Source organism: Canis lupus, chromosome 32, assembly GCF_048164855.1.
Source record: "Canis lupus baileyi chromosome 32, mCanLup2.hap1, whole genome shotgun sequence".
Lineage (NCBI taxonomy): Eukaryota > Metazoa > Chordata > Mammalia > Carnivora > Canidae > Canis > Canis lupus.
This window is the reverse complement of record NC_132869.1, coordinates 14,976,996-15,004,620: the sequence shown is the minus strand read 5'-3', so window position 1 is coordinate 15,004,620 and position 27,625 is coordinate 14,976,996. Positions and strand designations below refer to the sequence as shown.

The window sequence follows — 27,625 nt, the reverse complement described above, 5'->3', positions numbered from 1 at the left end:
AGGCAATGACACGGCTAGGGGTCTGGCTTTTTTTTTATCACCGTCCTCCATTTTTATTTCGAGTCTGTAACATTCTCGAAAATGGATCCCAATCCCTTTGTGACAGTTGAAAACGACATTTACGTCACGCCGGCTCTGGCTGAATTGGACTCCCGAAGAATGCAGGCTTCCCATTACTCGGGCCACCCGCCATAGCGTTCACTGGGGACAAAGCACGGAGGCGCTCACAAGGCTGATCATTGTCATAGGCATATGTACGAATTTTCACGGCTTCGCTGGAAAAGGACTCCCAATAAGAATAGGAAGAGAAGCCTTTGCAAAGGAGGTGACTTTCGAAGTAGCTCATAAAGGCAGAAAAAGGAATTTGCCGAGCAGCCAGGATAATCTTGTGTGCAAAAGGTATGAAGGAGGTCTCAAAAAGGAACTACTGGCAATTCCTCTTTAAAAATCCAACCCCCTTCCCCACCTCGAAAGGACCTGTTGAGTGAGTGAGTGAGTGGATGGATGCATGCAAGTAATTCAGGAATGAGAAACAACGCCGAGGGATGAGCTGGAAAAGGTGGACGAATTTCCTGCATCTGTGGGTGGAGGTGAGGGGTGGAGGAGTGAAAGGATACGACTAGTGTTTAGAAACCTCCCTCCGGTGACTCTGCAGGGGACGGGGGTGATGATTAGAGCAGACAGGTGGTCGCGGTGGATTCTCTTGTTAGAACCAGCGGCACGTTCTCAGTTGAGCAAAAAGCCTCCGCCTGCTGGGGACTCGGCCTGGTTCTAGGCGCCGCGGGGCGGGAGCCCTGGCGGACAAGAAGAAAAACCGGACTGGTGGTGCCCGCTGCCGCCCGGGGCACAGCGGAGGTGGGCACCGGGTCCGGCGGGAGTACCGAGAGGGAGCCCTCAGGGCTGTCAGGGCCGTCCGGCCCGGAGAGAAGCTGCAGGGAGGTTGATGGGGAGCGGACGGGCAGGGGGGAGATGCGTTCACTGAGCCCTTTCTGCGTGGCTAACTAGTGCTGGGGAGGGGGGCTGGGCGGCCACAACCACCGCGGAGGAGATGCTGGGTCACTCCTCGGGGAATCAGCGGGGACGGGAACCCCTTAGGAGCGCCGCCTTCACACCCCGGGTCGCCCGCCGCAAAGACCTCCCAGGCGGAGGAGATGGGCATCTTCCTAGGAATGCGAGTTACACAACCTGTGAACAGAGATCCGGCCAGTCCCGTCCCTGCACGCCCAAGTGGTCCCCCCTAAACTCCCACCTCATTCACAAGGAGCCCACCCTTCCTCAGCGGGTGTGTTCCGGTGGCTAAGGGGCCAACGCCTGAGAACCCGAGCGACGCGCTGGGGCGCAACGCGCCTGCGCACTCCCGGACTTAGCGTTCGGCCGGAGCTCCGCCCCATAGGTGGGTCCCTCGGTGACGTGCAGCCTGCGAACGCCTATGACTATTGAAGAGGACAATCAGAAGGCCAGCCCCGCAGGTCCCCGGTAGCTCGCCGTGATCGTATAGTGGTTAGTACTCTGCGTTGTGGCCGCAGCAACCTCGGTTCGAATCCGAGTCACGGCATTGTGGGAACAATGGCACGGCAAGGGGGCCCGCCTTTTTCTTAACCTTTCGTCTTGCCACGGATAATATTTTGCAGAGATCACAATTCATTTTCTCGAAATGAACCGCCGCGTCTTTCTACCTTGAAGAGTGAGCCGCCCCTCAGATCGCCACCTCCAGTAATTCGCACTTAAGGCTCCGAATTCAGTTTCACAGCAGTTCTAATCCTTTCTCGAAGAAATTGGAAATCAGTGTCCCAGTCATTCTGCAGCAGCAAAACAGCGCCCCCGTGACCTTGCGATTTTTTTTCCCTTTCATGAATTTTTAAAAATTGAGTTGTTTATGTTTAAATAGAGAATACATGTGCACAAGCCCAATGAAAAGTAAGTGTCCCTCTCAGTTCTTCACCACCAATTATTGCAGTTTCCCTCATATCTTTCCATGAGACCTTTGTATAAACAAACATTTATATAGCACGTATGTAAAAATATATATATATATTCTCTCCCCTTCTTGCATAATACAAACGACCTCTTCCCTTCCTTGCCCTCACACCCAGAAGTCAGACACAATTTGCTATGATATATGTACACAAATAGGCAATCTCCCTTTACAACGAAGAGTACACATACTGGGGGGTAATATCCACCCACCGACTCTGTCCTTTTTCTCCCCAGCCCCTGGATCCTGCTGAGGACTGGTGAGGGATGGCTGACTTGGTGAGATAGGGAAAAGGGATTCCTTATTGTGCTTTAAAAAACCTTTGGATGGGAGCCTGGGCTCTGTTGAGAAGAGTCCTATTTTGATTTCATGTTGGAAGGGCAGGGTAGCATCCTAAATTTTGGGTTGTGAAGAGGGACTTGACTTGGTAGTGCATTTGAAAACCTTTCACTTCCATCTATTATCTTATTATCAGGATCAAACTTAAATTACAGGCCACTAATGTTAGAAAATTCAAGTTAATCAAAGGCAGAATTGAATCTTACAATGTATATGTTCCAAGCATACAGCCACTCCATAAATATTTGAATAGAAGTTTCTTATGGAGCCCATAAATGAGTGAAGTGGGCCAGTTTACTTCATGATTGTACCTCAGGCTGTATTCTTTCAAAACAGAACCATGTTATTTTTATATCAGACAACTAGAAAACTAGGCCCAAATGAAACTCCACCTATATCTAGAATCTCAAAGAACAGAGTGCATACATATGTGAGTGTACTAAGATATGTTTGTACTAAGATAAGTTTGTGAACAGAGATAGGCCTGAAGCAAGCCTGGTGACAAGAGGCAAGGACCAGTCTTAGAAGAAAGCAAAACCCAGAAGAGATCAGAGCTCAGGAGAGGACTGGGCATCCAAAATCAGACAAACAAAAGTGAGGGAACCCCACTGAGAACCCCCTAAGAAAAGTAAAGGCTAAAGACTAAGCCTTGGGACATGCACAAATTTAGGAGGTTAAAGGAGGGAGAGGGCGTGGCCTGAAAGAAAGGAAAACCATAACTGTCATTTAGAGAAAGTTTGGAAGAAGAAGGGTTCAGGGATAGAGGTCAGTAGATTCAGGTGCTGCAAAGGAGAAAGAGGAATAAGATAAAATCACTGAGTTTGACACTTAGAAGTCATTGTTGACTTTAAAAACCTTGTTTTTAACATTGTTAAAAAACACTGTTAAACAAACAATGTTAAAAAAACATTGTTGACTTTAAAAACCCAGGTGGCTCAGCTGTTTGGCGCTGCCTGCAGCCTGGGGTGTGATCCTGGAGACCCGGGATTAAGTCCCACATCGGGCTCCCTGCATGGAGCCTGCTTCTCCCTCTCCCTCTGCCTGTGTCTCTGCCTCTCTCTCTGTGTCAATAAATAAAATCTTTTAAAAATAAATAAAATAAAAACCTTCCACGAGAGCAACTAGGCACTGTATATCAAAGATTCAGGAAAAAAAGAAATAAATGTACACCCTTTACCCCCAATAATTCCATTTCTGGGAATCTTGCTAAAGAAAATAATCCTAAACTTGGAAGAGTTATCTGTGTAAAGATGTTTATTAAGGTTATTTAGAAGGGAAGAGAGTGCAAATGTCCCAAATGCTCAATAAATAAGGTAATATTGAACTAAACTAAAATATGCTCATTTGATGATATATTGAATAGTTTTGTTTTTTGTTTTTTTTTTTAAGTATCAAAAGCACATAAATGAAGTATTAGGTCATCTTTTAAATACCATTTCCAACTAAAAGGAGTAAAGTTCTCTTAAAAAATGACTGATTATGGGTCTGCAGCAGGGGAAATGCAAATCTGAAATATTTTCTGTAACAAAACAAGTTAACTGCTTAAAGATTGATGGGACCAAGTCAAAAGGACACAGAAGCTTCTTTAAAGAGCTCCTCTTGGCCAAATTTGGGACAATCTGAGCATCAAAAAGGAATAACAGGGATCCCTGGGTGGCGCAGCGGTTTGGCGCCTGCCTTTGGCCCAGGGCGTGATCCTGGAGACCCGGGATCGAATCCCACGTCAGGCTCCCGGTGCATGGAGCCTGCTTCTCCCTCTGCCTGTGTCTCTGCCTCTCTCTCTCTCTCTCTCTCTCTCTGTATGACTATCATAAATAAATTAAAAAAAAAAAAAGGAATAACAGTAATAATGGTAACAAATTATATCACACTGAATAGATAGATAAATACATAATTTTTGAGACCATGGGGATGAAAGAGAAACAGAGAGACAGAGAAGCAGCAGAGCAGCAGCTTTTTTTTTTTTTACAAGAGAATACTAGATAATAAATAAAAGAAATGACAAAATTAGAGTCACCATTTTGCAATCCCCAGCATCATAACAAATATAAGCAGAGATCATCAATGGAAGCTAAAAACCACTGGGCAAATAATTTTATTTGTTGGGAACAAATAATCAAAGGTCTTCGGATATCCCATGACAGCTTACCCTTAAATTGTAAAGATCTGATGAACTCCAAATTATCCAAGTGATCGAGCCCAGCATCACGAATAAAAGGACAAATGTGCACTACGGGCCTACCAGTGTGACATAGTGGGAAGTCCACAACATCCCCTATGTAGTGGTCTTTTCTGAAATGTCTAACCTATACTGAATCATGAGGAAACTGGAAAAACCCAGAATGTGGGACATTCTGCATGACAGCTGCCCTGGATGCTTCATAATGATCAATGTCTGAAAAACAAATTAACAATAATAAAATGGGGAACTGTTCAAGATTTTAAAAGACTAAAGAAACTTAACAAATGCCATAGGGGGGAGTCCTGGTTAAATCCTGAATCTGGTATATATATATATGACATTTTAAGGGGAAAAATGGAAATAATTTAATATGGACTGCATAATAGACAACACTATTGTGGATGTGTTCATATGGTCCTGTAGGAGAATTCTTTATTTTTAGGAAATGGCTGCTGAATTATTTAGAGTGAAAGTGTCATATTTGCAACTTGCATCAAACATTTAAGTTAAAGAGAGAAAGGGATAAAGTGAATATGGCAAAATGTTAAAAAAAAAAAAAAGTAGTGAATTTAGGTGAAGGATATACAGATTTTCACTGTACTTGTTTCTGTGAACTTGTCTGTAGGTTTGACATTTTTTTAAAAAAATGGAAGAAAATAAAGCTCACAATAAAAATGGGGAACTATGCAATGTTAAGTGAAAAAAAATAAGGACATAAAATTGTGTATGCCACAATTATAGCTATATAAAAATAAGAACAAGAGAAATGATCTTTATTCATTTCAACATTTGTTAAGCTCCTGCCACATGACAGGCTCTGCAATAAGACATGGGAGCACCCTGCTCCCCTACAGAATCCTGATTTTATGGTATAATGCTTGAAATGCAAGACTTTGGATCTGGCGAAACTCACCCAAGTCTCAGAGAGCCTTGCTGTGATCACCTCACCTCTATATCCTGGGTTCCTAGCAAGCCGCTTGGTCCCCAAGAGGGGCTCAACAGCCTGCTTCCATGAGTCCATATGCTGGAAAGGGAAGAAAGTGCACTAATAGATCATTTAAAATAACAGGAAGTGCAAGGTGCACATAGGGTATTAGTTTTAAAATTATCATTTAAAAAAATAAATAAAAATATCATTTATATTCTACTTTTATGATATCCACCCTCCTCCTCATCTAACATTTTTTCCTATTATTCTCCACCAGGAATCCTCCCCTTCTTTATGCTGCTTCCTACCATTGCTTTGGCCCAGCTCATGTTAACCCCATAACTTGGAGTGACCTTTTGCTTTTTTTTTTTTTTTGCTTCATCTGGTCAAATCCTACCCAGCTCGGGTCTATTTCCCTCATGAAGCCTGCCATCTTTTGTGTAGACTCAATTGATTTGGTTCCTCTGAGCTGTCAGCAGCTTAACTCCATACATTCTAAACAAACGTGGCTTCATTTGACACCTACCATTGTAAGCATTTCACAGGTTTCAAAACCTGTTCATTGTCCATTGTCTAATCCTCACACAACAATTATTATGTCCTTTGCAGATATAAGGAAAGTGAGGATCAGTTGTATTGAGTACCTTGTCCACAGATCTGGCTAGAGCCCACGACTATTGGACTCCTGAATCAGTGTCTCCTACAACCCTACTACTCTAAGTGTGTGTATGTTTTGGGGGTGAGGGTGGGGATCAGCAGCATCTGATAACTAGTGAGCCTGTTAGAACTACAGTCTGGGATGCTACCTCAGCTAGACCTACAGAATCAGAAACTGCAATTTAACAAGTTCCCTAGGTAAGATTTGTGTTCACATTAAGGTCTGAGAAGCACTGTCCTATAATGCCAACTAGAATATGCACAAAGCAGAAACCCAACAAATATTTGGAGACCTCGGCCCTGGAATTCCTAGGGGATTCCAAGTTTTGCCTTCAACATCTTCCTCTACTCCTCTTCCTCTAAGCCACCTTCCCCTTTGGAGCCTAATGTGGCTCTTTGCTCCCTCAGATGGCAGATGTGAGCCCAAGGATGAGAGAGACTCTGAGGCAGTGCCCAGGGGGGATGATGGTGAGATGAAGCTGCTACCTTCTCGGCAGAGCCAAAAGCAAATGTTGGCGTTTGCTTCAGGGCTACATTATTTCTGTGGAGAAACAGGCTTTATTTCTAAAACAAAAATGCCTATCGCTTGAGCATCGGAGCCTCGAGCCTCTCGAGAGGATAAGGGGTTGTGATAGACAACACTGGAACTGTTTCTAGACTTGATTTATCGACTTGTCTGTTTCTATTCTGTCACTAATCTGATTGACAACGAAACCTGGGGTTTGACTTGAAGGGATTTCTGCGTGTGTGCTTGCTGCCGCCGGCGGGGCCGGGTGGGCCTGCTCCAAGCGGCGGCGCCCGTCGGTGGGAGGCGTTCGTTCGCGTAAGGGCTGTTTGCATGTGAGCAGGGCGTGTGTGGAAACGACACGGGAGAAGTGGGTGTCACTAGGGAGTTGGTTATCTGTGATGTGAGATGTGTCTGTCTGGATCGGGAAGCAATGCAGTGGGAGCAGCTGGGTGGGAGGCGGTAGGTGGGGCTCCCACGGTGCGCGGGAGAGAGGGGATTGTCACAGACACACGTCGTACGGAACAGCCCCTCCTCTCGCCCTCCCTAGCTGTTCTTCCTGGGATATTTCCCAGTTAGGAGGCCTTGGGGGAAGGGAGGCGTCCAAGCGCTGGGAACCCAGACGTGTGAGGTGCCGCGCGTGAGCTGCGAGCTGGGGAGGGGGACAGATGGAGACAGGTGCGCCCCCACGGGGGCACGTGTGGGGACACGTGGAGGACTCACCTTCAGTCCAGGATTCGCATCCCCCGCGTTGGGGGTCGCCCACTTCCTTCCCGTGTGTCCACACCCGCTGGAAGCCCGCACCCCCCCTCCTCCCAGGCAGGGGGAGGCCGACCCCGATCGGGAGCGGAACCCCGCCCCTCCCTTGTTACCCACGAGCCCCGCCCCCCCGCCGCCCGGCGGAGCTCCGCCCCCGCCCCGCCCCCCGCCGGCCGCCGAGCTCCCCGAGCTCCCCTCGCTCAGTCTGGCTGGCCCCATGTTACTGAGCGGAGCTCCTCCGGCGGGCTCCGGCCCGGGGCAGCGGGCGCAGGGGAGCGCGGGGAGCGGCCCGGGGGGGTCGCGCCGGGGCGCCGGGGGAGCGGGAGCCGGCCCAGGCGGGGGCGGCAGCGGCGGGGTCGCCAAGTGGCTCCGGGAGCATCTGGGCTTCCGCGGAGGGGGCGGCGGCGGAGGTGGGGGCAAGCCGGCGCCCCCCGAGCCGGACTACCGTCCCCCCGCACCCTCCCCGGCCGCGCCCCCTGCACCACCCCCGGACATCCTGGCCGCCTACCGGCTGCAGAGGGAGCGCGACTTCGAAGACCCCTACTCTGGGGGGCCGTCCAGCTCCGCTGCTGCCCCGGCCACCCCCACCGCCCCCGGCCCCACGCCGCCCCCGCGCCACGGCTCGCCTCCCCACCGCCTTATACGGGTTGAGACCCCTGGCCCTCCAGCGCCCCCTCCCGAGGAGCGGATCTCTGGACCCCCGGCCGGCAGCGACAGGGTGAGTGCTGCGCGGGGCGGGGGGGCCGGGAGGGCCGGGAGGAGAGGTGGTATGAGGTCTGGGGCTTTCAAGAGGGACAAAGGTGGCCTGGCCGGGGCCGGGCCTGGGCCCCTCCGTGTTACGGTTCCTGGAGGACAAGATCTTTATCCTTGACCCGCAGGCTCGGAGCCTTCATTCACCTTTGTTCAAATTCTCGACCGACTAATCTGGGACGTGCGCCCCAAACTCTGCTTCTGTCCGTGGTATCGCCCCAGGACTAGTGACCCTCTTCCTCAGGGGCTTTGCTCTCTTCGTCTCAGCCCTCCGCCTCGTCCCGGGGCCTAATCAGCGTGCTTTGCTCTAACGGTATTTGAGCACCCCCACCCCACGCCAGTTGGTGGCCTTTCTGCCCTCCGGCAGCAGCAGCTCCCTGCCCTTTGATCTCTGACCCCCTCCTCCTCCCCCCACCCCCGCCCCAGAGCGGAGGCAGCACAAAGCTCCGTTCCTCCTCCTCAGGGAGCCCAAGCATCCTTGCAGGTGCTGGAGCCCCAGGAAGGAGGTGAGGGCTGGGGTTTCTCCCTGTGGATACAGCAAGAGCTGGCCTTTGCCTTCCTTACCCAGGGGTACTGGAGCCAGGTGGACTGTTGTTCTCGGGAAGCCAGGACAGGCCGTGTGTAGCTCTGTAGCTCTTCACCAAGGATACTGACCACTGAGGTCCAGGCAGGCCCACGGCACTACTTACTTCCCTTGTCCCCCCAGGTGTGGGAGCAGTCAGTGTTTAGAACCTGTTGCCCAGAAAGGGCTGAGCTACTGAGCCCACTTCTCTTCTTTTGGCCTCTCCTTTCCCAGGTCCATTCTGAGGGAGGCTAGAGCCTTTGGGAGACCTGCAAGTGTGGGATAAAAGGAGACTTGGGCATTCACTGTTCTGGAGAACATTCACTGTGCCTCCGAGGCTTCTGGTGGAGAAGCCATCCCTTGCTCAAGCCCACTTCAGCCTCCCTCCTTGATAGCTGAAAGCCATCTCCAGGTCCCTCTAGCCCTAAATTCCATGACAGTGACTCTGTGGGCTGTCCTGGCTCTGTTGTCCCCTCACACATCCCTGGAAGCTCAGCTCTGAGGCTTAATCCCTTTCCTCAGCAGAGAACACAGTTTTATTTGATTGGAGAGCAAAGTTCCTGTCTGAATCCATTGGCTCCAGGGTTGAGGTTTTCAGTGGAGAGAGCGCTGTTCTGCCCTATTTCCTGGATGAGAGAGATGTGTCAGGGTCAGAGCAGAAGCCTCAGGAATGTGAATTATTTTTTCCCTAGTTCCTGCCATGGGGCATGGCTGCCCCTCCTGGGCCAGGATCCTTAGCCTGCAGAAGGAGACTGTGCTATCATCACATGTCCTTTAGCTCCTCTCCTTCCTAATTGTCCCCCACTGTTGGGTGATGTGATGCTGGTAGTGGCAGTGAGGCAGAGGGAGCATTAAGCCTTGTTCTTACTATTGGCCAGTTAGTGTCCCTCTCCCTGACCACTGCCCATTGGCACATGGGCCTGAGCTATCCCTGGCATTCCTTTCTGCAGTCTTGGAATGGCCTAACATGCTTGCTCCCCAAGTCATGAGCTCCTCTAGGAAAAAGGACTGTTGTCCTCCTCATGTCTGTATTTCCCAAGTGCCTGACATGCTTGGCATAAAGAAGGGGTGAATGAAATACGTCCATTGAATGGTGACTGTCCATTGCTAGGGTGACCTGAAGGTCGGAGACTCCCTTAACAACAGCTCCTCTTTGTACATTTCCCCACAGAGACCCCCCCCCCCAAGGAAGGGGCTGTGTCCACACAACTGTGGTTGACCCATAGCCTCTTCTCACTGAGGGCATCCATGTCTCAAGCTGGGTTGGTTCTGTGATCTGTGGGCTGTTCAGACCTTAGGGGCCAAGAGGTGTCTGACTCCTTTGTCAGCTGCAGGGACAGGAATGAAATCCAGCAGGATCTCCCAGGAGCCACACAATCTGTGGTTTCTTTAGTGGGTGTGATGAGAAGGATCCAGGATGCCATCCAAACCGGCTCAGGGGCAGGGACATTGTCTCTGCGGGCCCTGACCTGGAGCTTCCCATCACTGGGAGAGGGTAGCTCCACTCATTTAAGAGCAGAGTTCAGGGGATCCCAGAGTCCTCCCTTAGGAAGAGTCCAGTTCAGGTACCTGAGCCCCTTATTCTAAACCCAAGTGATGGCACATGCCTGTAGCACTCACACAGAGTTGCTGTCTCTGAATGGTGAGCCAGCCTGTTGAGCTGGAGTTTCTGTTCTGTGACATGTTTTGTCCCGATTCTCTCTGCTCCTCTCCTCTTAGCCACGCAGGTCTTCTTGGCTTGTTGCTTTGGGTTACTTCCTGAGGTGAGATGAGCTGCCTCATTTTCCTTCTTCTCCTGGAGCCCAGTGGCTGGTGCTGGGTGGGTCAGAGCCCTGTGAGAGGGCCTGGGTCAGGAGGTTTGATGAAATGGGTGGAAATACTTCTGTAATGAGAAGATTGAGGGGAAATGAGCCCAGTGGAGAGTGACTGTGGGGGGCAGGAGAGATTGGGGATTTAGACAGGGCCCTGAGAGGCCCAGGGAGCTTAGGACCATTAGTGTCTCCCCCTGCAAGGCTCTGGCTACTGGCCCTCCCTTAAACCCACCACTGCATTTGGCACAGGGGCAAGGGTGGCCATCTGGGCAGGCCTGGCAAGGCAGGTGTGGGAGCAGCAGGAACCGCACCCTGAACCAGGCAGGCAGGGCCTCACCATCTGGCCACAGGAAGGCCCTCATGGTGCTGGGCCCTGTCTGGCCTCCAAGCCATACTTGGGCAGAGGGGTTAGGGCCTTCCTTGCTTTGCTCCTTTGCTCCTTGCTTTTTCTCAGACCTGCAACAGGAAAAACCTGGTCTAATTAGGAAAGGGGGATGGGTATGGGAAAGGGACCCTGATTGGATGAAGCTTTGAGCTGTCTGTGACCATCTGCACAGTGTGTCCTTTGCTTCTATCCTGCCAAGATATGTGCGCATTTGTGTGTGTGTGTGTGTGTGTGAGAGAGAGAGAGAGAGAGAGAAACAGAGAAAAAGAGATGGTATGAACAATAAGACAAGCACCCTGTATGAATTGAAACTAGGGCTCTTATTCTTAGCTCATGGAGAGGCTGTTAGGGTTCATGAACCTCCAGATTGTGTACAAATATTTGGGTGCATGAGCATTTTTCTGGGAAAAGGCTCCCAGCTCCCAGATTCTTAGAGGGTTTCATAGGGCCCAGTGTTTTAAGAACTTTTATAAATAGGTACACATCATACATGGTGTCCACACCATGGAGGAGTTGGATCCTCCAAGTCCAAATTTGGAGGCAAGTGAAAAGACCGGTAGAAAGAGAAAAGGGAAGGAGACACCGAGGGTGTCTGAAGTCCAGCAAGACATAACTGCCCTGGAGTTAGGAGGGTGGGTAGGGGCTGCTGCTGTAAGATCACAGGATCACGCCTGTGCCAGTGTTTACTGAGGATTTCCATATCATTAAATGACACTGGCCTGGACACTGAAAGGGACTTCCCACCCTAGAAGACTTGCCTTTTTTGGTTTTGGTCCTTGCCTTTTTTGAGTTTGTTCTTGCTTGAATTTTCCTTCTTATGACTTCCACAGAGTCTGGAGTTCTGATCTGTTTATCTTGCACATGTCCTTTAATGGAGGCAGAGGGAGGAAAAGAGAAGGGTCCTAATGAAGGGACCTTTGTGGACTGGTTAGGTCTCTTAACCCTTTGGGGCCCTGGCTGGCCATCTTTGCTGCCATTGGTGCTTGGCCAGGGGTGGGAAGGTACTACTGAGGCCTGCAACTACCAGGGGATTTTATGGCAGGCCTGTCCACTCTTCCAGTGCTCACTCCTTTGAGAAGACATCTGCAACTTGTTGGTTTGGCCAGTGACTCAGTGATACCTCAATCAGTGCTGGCACTCCACCTGTCGGGAGCTGGCAACAGCTAGGGCCCCATGGATCATGGGTGGGTGCAGCTGGCTGGGTCCTGGGGGGCTCTGGAGGGTAGCTGCTGCCCCCTCCAGCTGGGCCTCCCCACAGGACCAGTGTGATGTTAGGCAAGAGTGGAGGCAGAGCCCAGTCCCCCACATGCAGTGGGCCTGCGGTTCTTCCACAGCCTGGGGTGCAGCCTCGCTCTTTTGGAGCTGGCTTTGTGGCTGTCACTGTGAGCTCCTGGAGGACCCAGAAATTTAGTCTTTTTGTCTTTAATGATATAATGGTAGATAGTTATCTAGGACCTGCCTTGTGCCTGGTACCATTTGGAAGCAGCTGATATGCTTTAGACCAGTTGCTTCTGGCAACGACCCCACGAGGAAAGTTCTGTTATTATCCCCCAGTTATATATAGGGAGACTGAAGCACGGAAACGTTGAGTCACGTTTGCATGGTTTCACAGCTAGTAAGTAGGGGAGCTGAGATTCACAGCTAGGCAGCCTGACTGCAGACCGCCTGCCAGCACCATGCTCTGGGACCACTGCACCTTAGGGGAGTCCTACAGACCGGGGACAGCTAGTGTTCACTGAGCATTTGCTGATGAATGAGGGGGAGGAGACTCGGAGGAGGAATGGAGAGTGTGTTCCATGCTGAGTTCACCATTTCCTGAACCCGAAGGCCAGCACTTGCCACCCAGTTCTGAAGTGGCCATAGACACACCTTAAGAGGCCTGTCGGTAGCCATTGTGTGTCTGTGATGTTTGAATGTTTTACAAGCATGACATTTCTTTGTAATTAGAAAAAGATAACAAATGTGTCTCATGTGAAGAAGTTTCCATGGCAGATAAAATTGGGAAGGGCATTCCAATAAGTGGGAACAGAGGGTCCAAATTTTGATCTTTTGGAAAAGCAAATAGTATGCCATTTCCAAAACTGACAGACTCTCAGCGGAAAAAGGATTTCACGGTTAAATACTTTGGAGAAATGCCGAGTTAAACAAAATTAGACAGCTCTCTTTGCTACATGAGTTCTCAGAGCCTTTAACATGCTAAAATGTATTTTAAATCTACGAGTAGAAAAGATGCCACATTTCCCAAATTCTCTGGAAAGTCTGTGGCAAGGCACTGAGAGTCAAGAGACCTGGGTCCCAATCTTGTCTCTACTGCTGCAATCTGTGTACCCTGCCGAGCACCGAAACTCGGACTTTAGTGTCTGAATAGGAGAGATCATCATCAGGACTAACATTTTTGAGCACTGACTCCATTCCAGCCTCTGAACTCAGGACTTTTACATTCATAGTCTTTTTTTTTTTTTAAGATTTTATTTATTTATTCATGAGAGACACAGAGAGAGAGGGGGGCAGAGACACAGGCAGAGGGAGAAGCAGACTCCATGCAGGGAGCCTGATGTGGGACTTGATCCTGGGTCTCCAGGATCATGCCCTGGGCTGAAGGCGGCGCTTAAACCTCTGAGCCACCCAGGCTGCCCCTTTCATGGTCTTCTTCCCAATCCTACGAAGTAGGTACTAATACCATCCCTATTCTACAGGTGAAAAACCAGAGGCTTCCAAACATTAAATGTCAACTGAAGAAATGGAGGAAAGGGGTGGTGGTAGACTTTGGGGACCTTGCAGAGCTCAAAGCCTGTGGCATGTGCTCCTAGCTAGCTCCCCTTGGACCCCAAGAGTTCCTGGGGCCAGGAACTTCTAGCAGGGCCCAGCTGCATCTGGTGTGGAAGGTCGCACCAGATGGTGGGCCTGCCAGCTATTGTGGGAGAGGCTTCGGCAAGAGAGAGAGTCAAAGCAGGACAGCTGCTCTGGGAGGGGCACTGCCCATTTGGAACAGGCACAAGAGCCAGGTCTGGAGCCTGCCGGATGACAAGAGGAAGGGGATCTGGTTGGCAGGAGGCCTGGGGACAAGGGGGCCTCTGAGCAGCAGCTACTTGCCTACTAGTTTGGAAGTATTTCAGCATTTCGACAGCATTCTGTCAACCAGACAGAGGGTTTGCCTAAATATTAGCCCTGGTTTTGGGTGCCTTCCCTGCCAGTTCTTCCCTTCTGCCCTCAAACTGGAGACTTTGATCCCCATTCAAATCCCCCCATTCTCCTGACAGCCTGCTCCTGCAGCTGCTACTGGTTTGTCAGAGTGGTTGGAGTTGGGGATCTGAGAGTCCGTGTCACTCCAAAAGATAGAGTCTGAGGAGAGGGAGGCCTTTTGAGCATCCAGTAAATGTGCTATGAGCACCTACCTTGTGCCAGACCCTGTGATGGATGTGGTATACAACAGTGAGTACAGCAGTCAGGTAAAGGTCTCATAAACAATAAATCACAATAGAGCAAAGGTATCAGAAGCCTGCAGAGGCAGTTTTCTCCCACCAAGCAGTTTTGCCTCCTCACATGACCTGTAGGCCACTGGGAAGCCAAGCCTGGCCTCTGACAGGGATCCTATGGGCCCGGGGTGGGTGCCCATCTTGCCAACCTTCCCAGCAGGTGTTTCTGCTTCTGCTCCTGACTCCCAGCCCTGTGGGTGGCTCCTCTGGGTGACCTGCCCAGGGCGGGGGGCTAGGATTTCCTGGAGCAGGGTGTGGAGTCAGGGATGGAACAGAGGAGCCATTGACCTGCCCACAGAGCTGCCACCTGGGTGCCCACAGGCACTGTGGGCTGGCACTTGGGAAGCCCGTGCTCGGCTGGGGAGGGGTCATGGCTCAAGCCCAGCCCAAGACTCCAGTGGGAATGGCACTAGTTTGGTGAGGGAATGGCTGGGCAGGGAGGGGCGGGTGTCTGTAGAGTTGGGGACCCTGGGGCTTGGGCCAAGTGCTTCTCACTGAGCAGCTTCCAGGGACTCAGTGCTCTCCCCCGATCTCCCCACTGAATTTGCTATGCATTTCTCTTCCGAATAAACAAGGAAAAGTGTTTCCTTTGTCCATTCTTCCTGTTTTATGTGAACTAATTTAACAAATATTTACTGAGCACTTTTAGGCACTGGGAATTTAGCAGTAAACATGGTTTCTACCCTCAGGAAGCTCACAGTCTATAGGAAGACAGATGATGAAACAAATATTTATGACACAATGTAATAATTTGACACAATAATATGACACAATGTAATAATAATGCTCAGCACAAAGGCACTTAACCATTGCTTGGGGGAGGATGGAAAGGCTTTCTGAAGAAAGAGAATAATCTAATCCAGGCAGAGGGAAAAGCTTGTTGGTAAGAAACAAAACATAGAACTTCAGGTAACAGAGTGATCCAAGGCTGGTAGGGAGAAACCGAAGAGGAAAGTGGATCTTTAAATCCCTTTAACTTTGGGCTTTTTTTGTGTGGGCATTACACCATTTAAGGATAGCATGTCTGTGGATTTGGTTACTGTTAAGTGTCTGCCACTTAGGAGTGTGAGGCTGGGGGCCAGCTCCCAACTCCAGAGCCCCCTTGGTCAGTTGGCTGGGGCTGTGGGTGCTACTTGGCCTGAGAGGAAGCAGCTTGGGGTAGGAGTGGATTTCTAGAGAAAGGAGGACTGGGGGGGGGGGGGGGCTCCAAGGGGAAATAGGCAGTGGTCTAGTAGAGACATTTTTCTAGTACCTACTGTGAGCCAGGTGCTTATTAGAGCTGGAGAGTCAGAAAGGACAAAGAACTCTAGGCTAGGGGATGATCCAAAGGTGGGGATGGTATGACCTGAGATGGTGGTCTTCTCAGAAGCAGGCAGAGATTCGAGGGAGGTGAAGGAGCTGGGGGGCTTGGGTGGAAAAAGATGGAATAGTGGGAGCTGAAGAACGGAAGGGGGAGATGGTAGGAGATGTTGGGATGTGCTTCAGAGACCTCTAGAGGGGCTCACAGGGGGCCCCAAGAAACATGCAGGAGGGGTTTCTGTGGTGGGCAGTTTCCTTTCTCCATTTCTGCTTTGCTAGGGGTCCCGGATCCACTGACCCAGGGCAGGCAGTCACCCCCATAGCCTCCCTGCTCAACTGGCTCCCACAGTCCTGATCTGGCCCAGACCCAAAGCCCACACCAAGCACAGAGGAGATGTAGGAGTGGCCCCTCCTCATGCCGCAGGCCCCAGAGCCACCTCTTGTCAATGCCTGTCAACTCAGTGTGCCGTGCTTCCCCTGAGGTGCTGGCAGCCCTGGGCGGGCTGGGTTGTGTCTCCACCTCAGCCTCCCCCCTTCAAGGAGCCAGTGCCCTGCTTGGAGAAAGGCTCTATTGTCCTCAGCTGCACCCCGCCCTGAGCACCTTGAGCTCCTCCTCAGGATGTGTGGCTTACAGTTCAGTCTGCCTGAACTGGAGCAGGGAGAGAGGGATGGTCATGAACCACCTGTGAGGGAGAAAGGGGCAGTGTGGGATATGAGGCCAGGGCACCACCTTTTCTGTTCCTATCATCAGGAGCCAGGGGCTTTCAGCAGAGCTCAAATCCTGGCTCTCCTCAGGGCTGTCCTAAGGTGGCCTCTTCTCCCCGGATGGCCAAGATGCTCACTGGTGGCAGGTTGGCAGCATAATTTCACACAAAGGGCACGGGTTCCAATCAGGTTCCTCCACTTATACAGAATGGTCTTGGGCATGTTGTTCCCTACCTGCCATGAGCCTCCATTTCCTTAAAATGAGGATGATAATACTCACATGATGTTGTGATGAATGTTCTGAGGATAAACCAGTAGAACTGTGCCATAAAGTGAGTACTTGGCTCTTTTCTTGATGGCCAGCAAATTTGTCTTTGTTCAGCATCTGGGAATGAACTTGTAGGCATAGATCAAGTTAATCTGTTTTCTGCTATTCCTCACTTGTTCTTTGAACTTCTCCAACACCTCTCTGAATTAATTCCCTCTGTTGAACCACCTGGTGTCAAATACCTCTGTTGCCCTGTCTGGACTCTGACTGAGGCAGGCAGTAAGGCCCAGAGCTTAATCCGGGCCATTTAACCTAAGGGGTGCCCCAGAGGCACAAAATTAGCAGAAAAGAAAAATCTATCATTCTGTTGACAGACTTGAAGGGGAGCCCTGCAAAGGAAGAGCCAGAGCTCGTCTCCATCCAAGCTCAGAGCCTGCCCTTGGATACCTCGGGCTCTGGATGTAGGACATTCTACCCAGGACTCACTCCTATGGACAGAGCATCTAGGGAGAAGCAGAGCTGTCTCTCAGATGTCTGAAGCCTGCTCTCCTCACTGTCTTCCCACAGTTGGCAATCCTTGAAGACTATGCGGACCCGTTTGATGTTCAGGAGACTGGTGAAGGCCCAGCAGGAGCTTCAGGAGCCCCCGAGAAGGTGCCTGAAAATGACGGCTACATGGAGCCCTATGAAGCCCAAAAGATGATGGCTGGTGCGTGGTGGAGTCAGGGGTGGGGACTGCTTCCTGAAGCCTACGTATTTGTACAACAGGTTCTGGGACCCACAAGACAAAGGCTGATTCCATGATCCCTTTACTAGATCCTTGGAGACCATGGGTCTACCATGGACCACCTGGGGTCTTTGGCCCTTGCCTTCAAGAGTTTTTTTTTTTTTAAGATTTTTATTTATTTGACAGAGAGAGAGCACACAAGCAGGGGGAGCAGCAGAGAGAGAGAGGAAGAAGCAGACTCCCTGCTCAGCAGGGATGTGGGGCTTGATCCCAAGACCCTGGGATCATGACCTGAGCTGAAGGCAGACACTTAACCAACTGAGCCACCTAGGTGCCCCAAGAGAGTCATTTTAGAAAAGGAGCAGTGACTTGTGGTGCCTAAGACATGAGGTGGTAGAGAAAGCCACACAACCAAGGGTCAGGAAGGGCAAGATAGTGGTATGGGCCAGAGGTCATGGAACCCAGAAAGAGAATCACTAGCTTTAGAGAAGGTGGTGAGTTTGAGATGATGTGATGTCAAAGTGAGACATCTTTGTGGCAATTGGAAACACATGGCTGGAGAAGCAGATGCAATGCACGTGATGCTGGTCAAGCCTGTCAAGGAGCAGGGGCAGAGAGCAATGAATAAGACCTGGTCCTGGGGAGCAGAGCAGAGGTCAGGAGAGGATCCAGGGAAAGAGCACGAATGTGGGTGATCAGAGAGGAGGAAAGGGGTGAGTCAAGCCAAGGCCTCAAGGCAGGATGAAAGGAAGGTTTGTTCAGGGGCAGATAGTTTTAGAATTGGCCATACTGGGGAGCCAAGTTGAGAGAGGCCAAAAAGGAGCAGTGAAGACTGGAATGGGGCATTTGAACTTGCTCCAAAAGAAGAAGGAAAGCAATATGGATTATTAAGCAAGGTAGAAACAGAGCAAATACATTTTAAGGGGATTACTGAGGCTTCAGTGTACAAAACAGACTAGAAGAACTGGGCATCAGAAAGATGAGTTAGCATTTGTGGAAACTGTTGAGACTTTAAGGAGCAATAATTAACACTGCTTTCTTCCCCTTCTGAGCTTGGAGATCATTGAGAAATAAGATTAAGGAAACAGATGAAGATAAGAATGTCAGCTTTATTACTGATAAAGTAGATTAGGGAACATTACTTAGCTATCTCTCCATGATGGGCTTCTTAATACTTCCCAGAAGTAAACTTGCCCACTCAGCCTTGGGCCATGCAGGACAGTTATAGGCCCCTTCACGGGGGGCAGGAGGAGAAAGAACCAGAAGGCAGAGCTGAGAAAGGGAGCAAGCATCCACTGGTGATCAGATAAGCTGCTCTCCTTTCTTGGGAGAAGGGCAAGGAGGCAGAGCATGGTCAAGAGTGTTATTCCATGGGGCTCATGGAAACGTGAGCTGATAGAGTGGAGGTCACCCTCACAGTAATCTAGATGTGGAGAGATGAGGGTAAGAGTCATCAGGTACTGGTGCGGAACAGATGGGATTTAGAGGATGAAGGAGGGCCAGGACTGAGGGAGAGCAGTGTAGGAGACAGAAAGGAAGAAAGTGGTGAGGGTGGCTACTCTATGTAGATCAGATGGATGTTACCCCAAGGGGACCCACGAAGGCCCAGTAATTATAGGTGAAATTTTGCGCATTTTCCGGGGGAGTAGCTCCGTAGCTTTTATTAGATTTCCACAGGGGTGCATGATCCCAAAAAGAGAATCACAGAGCAGACTAGAAGAACTTCTGGGGAAAGTGGCAAGTTTGAAACATAAAAGTGAAAATCTTGATGGCACTGGAAGTGTATAGGGTGCCATGAGACTGAGCAAGGAATGAGGGCAAACGAGACCAAAAGAGGGTCCAGGGAAGGAGACCAAACAGGGGCAATCAGAGAGGAGGACCACAAAAATGACTTATTAGAGGGGACAGTTTCAAAGAGGGAGTGATCAGTGGTGTCTGATCAATAAAGGATTTTCTGATTGTCAAGTATATTACTTGGGTTGCAAGGGAAAAATTGGACCTGTGTAGCCAAGAGGAGGTAGATTAGGAGAGACCCTGCCTCAGTTTCCAAAATGTGTAAGCCTCATTTCCCTAGCCCTTGCTGGCCATCTAAGAATCTTTTTTCTATCTTTCACACTGGTGCTTCTCTGCCCCTGCCTCCATTGGATCCCATTGTTTTGGAACTCCAGAGGTATTTTGAGGGCAAGGGATCCCGGATGTGTGGCCACTGGGCCTCTGAAGCCAGTGACATCTCCTCTGAAGCAGACTTGGTGGGTTCCTGAGGGAGGGTGCTGCCCGAGTAGCTGAGCCAGGCAGCCAGGGCTGCTCTCACACCTCCCCTCCTGCCTTGCCCTGGCAGAGATCCGGAGCTCCAAGGAGACAGCAGCTCAGCCCCTGCCTCTGTATGACACGCCCTATGAGCCAGAGGAGGAGGGGACCACCCCAGAGGGTGAGGGGACCCCTTGGCCTCGGGAGTCCCGGCTGCCAGAGGATGATGAGAGGCCCCCCGAGGAGTATGACCAGCCCTGGGAGTGGAAGAAGGAGCGGATTTCCAAAGCCTTTGCAGGTAAGCCCTGGTTGGAGAGGGTGGGTCTGCTGGGGCCTCTGAACAGCACTCCAGGCCCAGGGGAGTGGAAGGAGTGGACCCCAGGGGCCATGGGAGGCCCAGGTGCTGGGCTCCAGGGAGGTATAGTTGAGTGCATCACAGAGATTGGTGAATTGGGCAGTGTGAGTGCAGCACTGTGTGCAGGGTCAGGGAAGGGGCATCCCTCAGACACCAAGAGGCTTAGGCCACTTCCACCTTTTGGGAGATTGGGTATATTTTAAATAAAGAAATTCCAAACAAAATGATAAAACTTGTGATATATGTTGAATACTCACACTTAACAAAAGAGGAAGGCATTTAACTCTCCAGACAATGAAATGGCTGTGTGTAACCTTTAGAGATCCCAGCCCTGAATTAGGGAGCCATGTCTCCCAGTAGCAGGCTGTGCCAGACCAGGGGCGCCTGTGCCTCAGGGGGATTTCTGAGGAGCAGAAACTGGTGGGGAAAGGGAGGCTATGAGAAATCCCCCTTTGCTGAATGAAGGGTAGGTTTCTCCTGTACCAAGCACCCCAGCGCCTATCCCAAGCCTGGAGTCCGCCCTGCAGAGGTGTGTGTTGGTGGCCTGAGTGGGTGGTGCTACAGCCTGGAGAGCCTGGAGAGTGCTTTAGTCCCTGGACTTGATTGAGTGAGAACATAAAGGATTTAACTGTCATTCAACTCCATCCCCACTCCCATGCTCCCCTCATCCCTCCTTGGGCAAGGGGCTCATCCTGGAGCTGGACTCAGCTCTCTGCCCTGTCCTCCCCACCCTGGCGGCCAGACTGGATAACCACAGGTTTCTAATTTGTTTCCTGTAACGCGTGCACCATTGAGGATGAACCGTTTATTTCCAGAAGTCTCCTTGGAGAATCAATACTGTTTGGATTGCTTAATGGGAAAATCTATGCTCGTCATTAGGAAACCTCGTTAGCAGTCTTGGAGCCGCCAGTGGCATCCTTCTCTTAATTGTCAAGGCTCAGGATTGAGGGTTGTGGGGGGTAAATTTCAATAAAACATCTGCCCCCACATCAGAGACTTCCTGACAGCCTGGAACTGGGCTGTCTCAGTCTCGCTGCCCATGACTTCCCAGGCCATGGGGAAAAGGAGGAAGGACAGCAAGTCCGAGGGTGCCAGAAGGCCATGGGAACCTGGGTGTGGTGCTGGGAGGTGAGGGCAGCTTGTTGTTCCTCCTTTCCTCCTTCCTGGTCCCTCTGGGCCCTGGAGGCTTATGAAGGTTTAAATGAAGGGGACCCACACGGCTGGCAGGGCAAGACTGCATCCTATTTGCTATCTGTGCCTCCCACCCTTGGACTAAGCTAGCCTGGTGTGATCACTGTGGCTCCGTCCAGCCCCCTGATGGTCCTGTTCCCCCTAAGAAACCACCCTCGCCTCTACTCTGACCCTCCTCCTTTCTAGGCTATCCTGTGTCCTGACTCTGGGTTTTGGTGTCTCAACCTTTGCCTCTCTCTGTCTCTCTCTCTCTCTGTCTCTGTCCCTGTCTGTGTCTCTTCTCCCTGCTGCTACTGGCTCCAGTTGACATTAAGGTCATCAAAGACCTACCTTGGCCTCCACCGGTGGGACAGCTGGACAGCAGCCCCTCCCTGCCTGATGGGGACAGGGACATCTCCGGTCCAGCCTCACCCCTCCCTGAGCCCAGCCTGGAGGACAGCAGCGGTGGGTCCTGTGGGAGCTTCTGGCCAGGGTCACAGGTCCCCTCACCCCTCAGGCCCTGTGGGCTTGGGTTGGAGGAGCAGAAGTGGGGCAGGGTTTGGAGAACCTGGGAAGAATCTCCCTCATCCTGGAGGAAGAGAAAGGGCACAAAGTACACATCCCTCCTTCCTCCCAAAGGTGTGAGGAAGGGGTCTCCCACAAAAATCCACTGTTTTAAATTCACTTCTTTGCATACGACTTTAATGCAAATGACTATTGGGGTGGGGATGATGATAGCACAGGTGTCTGACTCCTGTGAGTAAGAGAAGGGTCTAATCCTTACATCTGGTGACTGAGAGACAGATAAGGGCCTGAAAGTAGTAGAAGGAGAGAAAAAGCCCAAATAAGGAGAAAGGAAGCACTGGACACTTAGTCTTTGTTCAGTTTTGTACAGAATGGGCAGCCAAGGGCTTGTGAACACCTGTTTGTACATTTATGCCTGAGCGAGGCGGGGGTGGGGTGGGGGGTGGTATTTTGTAAATACAGGATGGAGGAGGGTCTCTGTTGCCTGTCCATGTGCACTTGCACCCATGTGGCCCCTTGGCTCCCTCCCTGCCTCGTGCTGGCCCAGTGGTCAGGCCTGCCCTGGGCTAGGAGGGCAGAGCTGCCTCAGCTGGCTTCCTCCGGGTGGGGGCAGGGAGCCTGTGGGCAGCGACCTTGGGGGGGGAGGGGCGGGGGGGGTGCTGGCGGCTTTGGGCAGGATTAGCCTGTCAGGATGGCACCAAGGGGAATCGGATAATTGTTCTCAAATCGATAAGTCATTTCTACAGAATGGCTTGGCAGGGTGATATGGAGAACGGTAATGAACTCTGAGGAGGAGAAAGAAACAATATTATCAGCGGTGAAGCCACCCCGAGGGGGAATGGAATAGGGGAAGGCAGGCAGCTGCTCCACAGGGAGAAGTTTAAGTGGTTTCTCATGTAGCTCCTGTCCCCTCTCTTCCCACAGTGTAGGGACTGGTAGGCACAGTATGGCACAGAAGGGCGGAGCCCCACCCCCAACCAGGGAGTGGACCCAGGACTCTGTCCCCAGAACCAGTCAAGCCCAGGAGCATGTCCCACCCTTCCAGAACATTCCTTTGAACCCCTTTTGGCAGAAAATGGGGGTGGAACACTGGTTATTCTATAGGGCTCTATCTCTGGGGTCTTCAGAGTCTATGACCGGTATATTCCCCACAGCCCAGTTTGAAGGATCTGAGAAGAGCTGCCTGTCACCTGGCCGGGAGGAGAAGGGGCGGCTACCTCCCCGACTCTCTGCAGGGAACCCCAAGTCAGCCAAGCCCCTAGGCATGGAGCCCAGCAGCCCCTTGGGGGAGTGGACAGACCCAGCACTGCCTCTGGAAAACCAGGTGTGAGTGTCTGTGTCCAGCTGGGGACTCTTTCCCCTCCCTTCCCCTCCCGCCACTGGCTTGCCTGCAGGGGACACCCAGAATGGGTGGGTCTGGACAGCGAGGGACCCAGCAGAGATGCCCCCCTTCCTCTCTCTTGTCCTCAGCTGGTACCACGGGGCCATCAGTCGAACAGATGCCGAGAACCTGCTCCGGCTGTGCAAAGAGGCCAGCTACCTGGTGCGCAACAGTGAGACCAGCAAGAATGATTTCTCCCTGTCCCTCAAGTGAGTAGGGGTGGGCCAGCTACCGGTGTTAGGCAGGATTTGCTTGTCAGGATGGCGCCAAGGAGAATCCTTGGGAAGACAACAAGCAGGACAGGAGGAGACTCCAACATTCTTCCCATGCCCAGCCAAGCTGGGGAGAACTCCATCCCCTACATGCACATTTGCTGATTCTGGGCCAGGCCCTGGGGATCTGGAGTGGTTTGAGGCTCAGCTCCTGATCTCAAGGTGCCTAGAGTCCGTTAGAGGAAACAGTCAAGCTACAGTGTCCAGCTCAGAAAGTTTCTGTCACTTACTAGCTATGTAGCCTGGGGACTCCTTAACTTCTCTGGGCCTCATTTTTCTTTTTTATAAAATGAGGGAATAATAATATCTACCTATAGGGAAGGATCAAGTGAAATAATACATGGGAGGCACTTAACACCATGTTAAGTGCCAAGTAAACTATCACCGTCATCTTTATTAATGGCAGTCCAAGATGTTCCTGAAACACAGGCGAAGAGATAGGAACTTTGCCTGAGGGGAGGCTGGGGGTCCTGGGAGGGGGTGGAGTAATGGACACAAAGCTATTGTTCACTTGGAAGAAGTGGGCAGGAGGTCTGGGTGCTAGTGGTTGTTAACCAAGTTTTAAGGGATCCAGGAAGAGGAGTGGGAGGCAGGGCACTCCCTTCCCATCAGCCTTCGTCCTAGGGAGCAGATATACACAGACCAGCACTGATTTCCTAGGCCATCCCGGCAGAATGGCCCTTGGTACCTGGGAGTTCTGCCCCTGCACCCCACATGGCAGCCTGTCAGAATGGTATGTCCATTCACAACCCCTCATCGCTACTGGGACATCTTACCACCTCCTACCGCATTTCCCAGGGGCATTAGAATACAGGTATACCCCCACTTCAAACAAATGCAATATACAGAAGTTTGGGACTATTAAACAGCTACATTTGAGGATAATTACTCAACTTCAACTAAAAGATCATGGGAAAATGCCAGTCAACCTAAATTTTATTCTTGGGCTCAATAAAACCAGCCAAGTGACCCTAGGCAAATCATGTAACCTCTCTGGGCCTTGGTTTCTTCCTTCGCAAAATGCATTGATGGGTACTTCTTAGGTTTCTCGTAGCTCTCATACTCTGCAAATTATCATAAAATCATAAAAGGAGCATTAGGAAAAGTTCGTCTGTCAAAAATTTGATATAACACTAGGAATGTGTATTGCTTTAATAGTTAAGATTCATAGAGCATCTATGTGCCGAGCAGTGTATATACCCTCTCCAAACCAACTACCAACCTGCAAGATGAATCTCTTTTTTATAGACAGAAATAAATACAAAGAGGTATGTGACTTACTCAGGGCTACCAGGTAATAAAGTGCCAAAGGCAGGATTTGGACCCGGCTCAGTCTGACCACAAGAACGACACTATTTCATTGGATAGCTCCTCCTCTCATCAAGTCTGGACAGTCCAAGGCAAGGGTCTGACTCCCCGAAGGGAGCAGGGCAGGGCTTAGCCTTAGCCTGGGGAGTAAGGGGGGAGGCAGACCTGGATGCTACTACAGCCCAGGCAGATCTGGCCCCACTGGCGTCTGTCTGCCGGAGCCTCGTTTGCATATAAATGGCTTCTCTGAAATACAATTATGGTTTCTCTGCTCTCTGTAATGCAAGGGCTTTCACTGGTAATTAAACAGCTTCCTCCAAAAGCCATGTCAGCTCTGGCCCTGCGGCCCAGCTAGTCCCACCCAGGCTCCTAAGGGTTGGGCAAGGACTCTGCTTGGGACTCTGTCCCAAGAGGTCAGTTATCCAGAAGGAGGCTTGTTGCCACACTGTTCCTCTTTTGGCCAGATCTCTCCCTCAGGGAGAAGATATAATGCAGTTTTTGGGAGAGGTGATTATCCCAAGTGGACTGTGGGTATGGGGGTATCTCCAAACTGAGAGAGTGAGGGAAAGCAAGGCCCAAACTGCTGCCCACAACTTGGGCCGGGGCCCATAGGGTAAATGGGAGAGGGACTTCCCATTGGAGAGAAGGGAGAGAAGGAAATGCCTTCCCTCTCTGCCACCCCCAGGAACTGTTCATTTTCCTCCAGCCCTTAGCTCCTTTGCCCAGGGCCTGTGTGGTCACTGTCAGCCTCAGCCGTTATCTCAGGCCTACAGAAGAAGGATGCCTGCCACCCCCCCAAACACACAGCTTGGGGCCCCCAGCAGGCTTTAGGACACTGTATCCTGGGGCAGGGGGAGGGGATTGGGAGGGTGGGTGATAAGGCCTGTTTTTTCCTGCCATCCGTTTCTTCTCTTCAGTCACCCACTCTCCCCCACTCACTTACCTATGGGCCTAGGGAAGTGGGTCCAGTCAGAGGCCTCTTGATACCCAGGCGGGGGAGGGAAATGAGGCTTGCCCCTCCTCACTGGCCCTAGCTCCCATACTGGTTTCTGAGCCCTGCACTTGTCTCCAAGTAGGCTCTTGCCAGGAGAGACAAGTATGCAGGCTTCAGGGCCCCCCAAGCACTGTGTCCTCCTTGCCTGTGGTAGCTTGGGCAGATGCTGTTCTTGCTGGGGCCCCACCCCCATGCTTTCTCTCTAAGAGGGTGTCCAGACAGCTGGGAGCTGGCCAGAGCTCTGAGCGGCAGGGTCCTTGTCTTGTGGGCAGGGCCAGGCACTAATGTCGATTTCCTGGATTGTGTCAGGGAGATGGGAGAGGCAGTGGATCGTTTCCTCTCTGAGGGAGGGAATGGAGTTACAGCCTCACCAATGATGTCATTGCAGGCTGAAGGGATAGAGGAGCTGGGGGCTTGGCCCAAGGCCCAGTTAGCAGGAGGGTAAGGGGATATCCCCAAGACAAGGCAGTTGAGCCTTCCCTGATTTGGGAGGGACTTCCAGAGCAGCTCGCCCCGTCCCCTGGTTTCTGCAAGAGAGAACCTCAACCGAGATTCACTTGGTTATCACATCTATCCACACACTGTCTTGCCAAGGATGTTTGTGTCTCCACGTGAGTCACCAGGTGTCCTCCCCCACAGCTCAGAGATGAGGAGGGTAAACCAGCCCTGACCATACAGGCTGGAGAGCACTGGTGTCTGGGTCCCAGGGTTTGGGGCAGGGAGAGTGGTTGGTTGCTAGAGTTTCCACTTGCACACACCCTGTACACACACACACACACACACACACACATTTGTGGCACACCCAGTGCCCTCACCACACAGGCAGTGCCTACTGTTACCTACTCACAAAAATCCCCTCTGCCTCCTCCATGTTTTCTGGACTGACCTCCACCTTCCCTAGTCACCTCCCCACACAGCTGGCCAGGAACAACCACATTTGCTGCAGGGGTGGAGGTGGGGAGGGGCCTGGAGGGGGCCCCTACTCACCAGGGTGTCCTCTCCTCTTCCCAGGAGCAGTCAGGGCTTCATGCACATGAAGCTGTCCCGGACCAAGGAACACAAGTACGTGCTGGGCCAGAACAGCCCCCCCTTCAGCAGCGTCCCTGAAATCGTGCACCACTACGCCAGCCGCAAGCTGCCCATCAAGGGGGCCGAGCACATGTCCCTGCTCTACCCTGTGGCCATTCGGACTCTGTAGATGTGAGGCCCGGGCGCCGTGACGAATCCTGGACCCGGCCCTGTGCCCACCCCTGGCCGGGGGCTGTGGCCCTTCCCAGGGACTCGTTGTGTCAAACCTTTCTTCCCCTCTCCCGAGAGATCGAGCGGAAGCTGGAGATTCCTTAATTTATTGTAAAGGGGACGGCCTGCTGGGGCCTTGGAGTAGAAGGTTGCGTGGGGCCGGGGGCGGAATCCCCGAGGAGAAAGGACAGTCCCTGGAGGAAGCCGCTGGCCTCCGGAGGCGTTTGAAGCTCCGCGGCTCGTCGCCTTTTCCACCGCTGGCGCCCAGGTGGCGACCCCCTTCTCCACCGCCCCTTCCCCCGGGTCAGTGCGGGGCGCCCTGGCCATCCCTCCGCCTCCCCCTAGGCCGCCGGCGGGCTCGGTCCAGAGGCCGGTGCGGGGCTGGGGGAGGCAGACCCCCGGGCGGAGGTGGCATCGGGGGCGGGGGGACGGAGGAAGGGCTCGGGCCGAGGGAACTAGCGCAGTCCCGGGCCGCGCCGGCTCCCGGCCAGAGGCAATAAAGAAACCCAGTCCTGCCAGGCACCGCCGCGCCCGCGCCTCCAGCGCCGCCCCGGGCTGTCGGGGAGGGGGCGGCCGAGCGAGCGCAGCTTCTGTTCCTGGATCAGCCCCGGAGCAGACCGCGGCGGCTGTGAAAAGCACTTTCGAAGCATCAAGTTCCTTCCTTTGACGAGATGTCAAAACATCGCCGCCGCCGCCGCCCCGACTGGGCCCCGCGCCCCCGCCCGTCGCGCCGAGGAGCGCGCCCCCGACAGCGCGAGCGGTTTCCTGCGCTCAGCCTCGCCCGGGGGGGGGCGGGGGGAGGCGCG

The 27,625-nt window shown here is 52.1% G+C and overlaps 1 protein-coding gene, 2 long non-coding RNA genes and 1 other non-coding gene across 7 annotated transcripts; 2 read left to right on the top strand and 2 right to left on the bottom strand.

Annotated features, from left to right (window-relative positions):
* The first annotated feature begins 4 nt into the window (after positions 1 to 4).
* Positions 5 to 27,341, top strand: SHF (Src homology 2 domain containing F). Of its 4 annotated transcripts, none has more exons than XM_072808255.1 (7): positions 5 to 399; positions 17,169 to 17,310; positions 19,667 to 19,873; positions 21,425 to 21,565; positions 22,780 to 22,951; positions 23,096 to 23,215; positions 26,592 to 27,341. In XM_072808255.1, the coding sequence occupies exons 2-7, from the start codon at positions 17,277 to 17,279 to the stop codon at positions 26,776 to 26,778; spliced, it is 861 nt and encodes a 286-aa protein (XP_072664356.1). In that variant the 5' UTR covers positions 5 to 399; positions 17,169 to 17,276; the 3' UTR covers positions 26,779 to 27,341. The 4 variants fall into 4 exon arrangements, with proteins under 4 accessions (XP_072664356.1, XP_072664353.1, XP_072664354.1 ...); XM_072808252.1 differs by lacking the exon at positions 5 to 399 and adding an exon at positions 7,548 to 8,063; XM_072808253.1 differs by lacking the exons at positions 5 to 399; positions 21,425 to 21,565 and adding an exon at positions 7,548 to 8,063.
* LOC140622604 (uncharacterized) lies at positions 28 to 1,481 on the bottom strand. The gene is made up of 2 exons (XR_012022292.1): positions 1,250 to 1,481; positions 28 to 794 (listed from the first exon to the last, which is right to left on the bottom strand). It is a non-coding gene; the product is annotated as an uncharacterized lncRNA (long non-coding RNA).
* On the top strand, positions 1,484 to 1,555 carry TRNAH-GUG (transfer RNA histidin (anticodon GUG)). The gene has a single exon. It is a non-coding gene; the product is annotated as a tRNA-His (tRNA).
* LOC140622603 (uncharacterized) lies at positions 4,392 to 7,445 on the bottom strand. The gene is made up of 3 exons (XR_012022291.1): positions 7,310 to 7,445; positions 5,445 to 5,520; positions 4,392 to 4,709 (listed from the first exon to the last, which is right to left on the bottom strand). It is a non-coding gene; the product is annotated as an uncharacterized lncRNA (long non-coding RNA).
* Positions 27,342 to 27,625: the final 284 nt, after the last annotated feature.

What these genes read in the sequence shown, in the direction of transcription:
- SHF (XM_072808252.1), top strand. Translation starts at nt 7,563, where the DNA reads ATGTTACTGAGCGGAGCTCCTCCGGCGGGCTCCGGCCCGGGGCAGCGG. An exon ending in CCCCGGCCGGCAGCGACAGG is followed by an intron (nt 8,064 to 17,168) that starts GTGAGTGCTGCG and finishes GTCTTCCCACAG; the next exon opens with TTGGCAATCCTTGAAGACTA. An exon ending in AGCCCAAAAGATGATGGCTG is followed by an intron (nt 17,311 to 19,666) that starts GTGCGTGGTGGA and finishes TTGCCCTGGCAG; the next exon opens with AGATCCGGAGCTCCAAGGAG.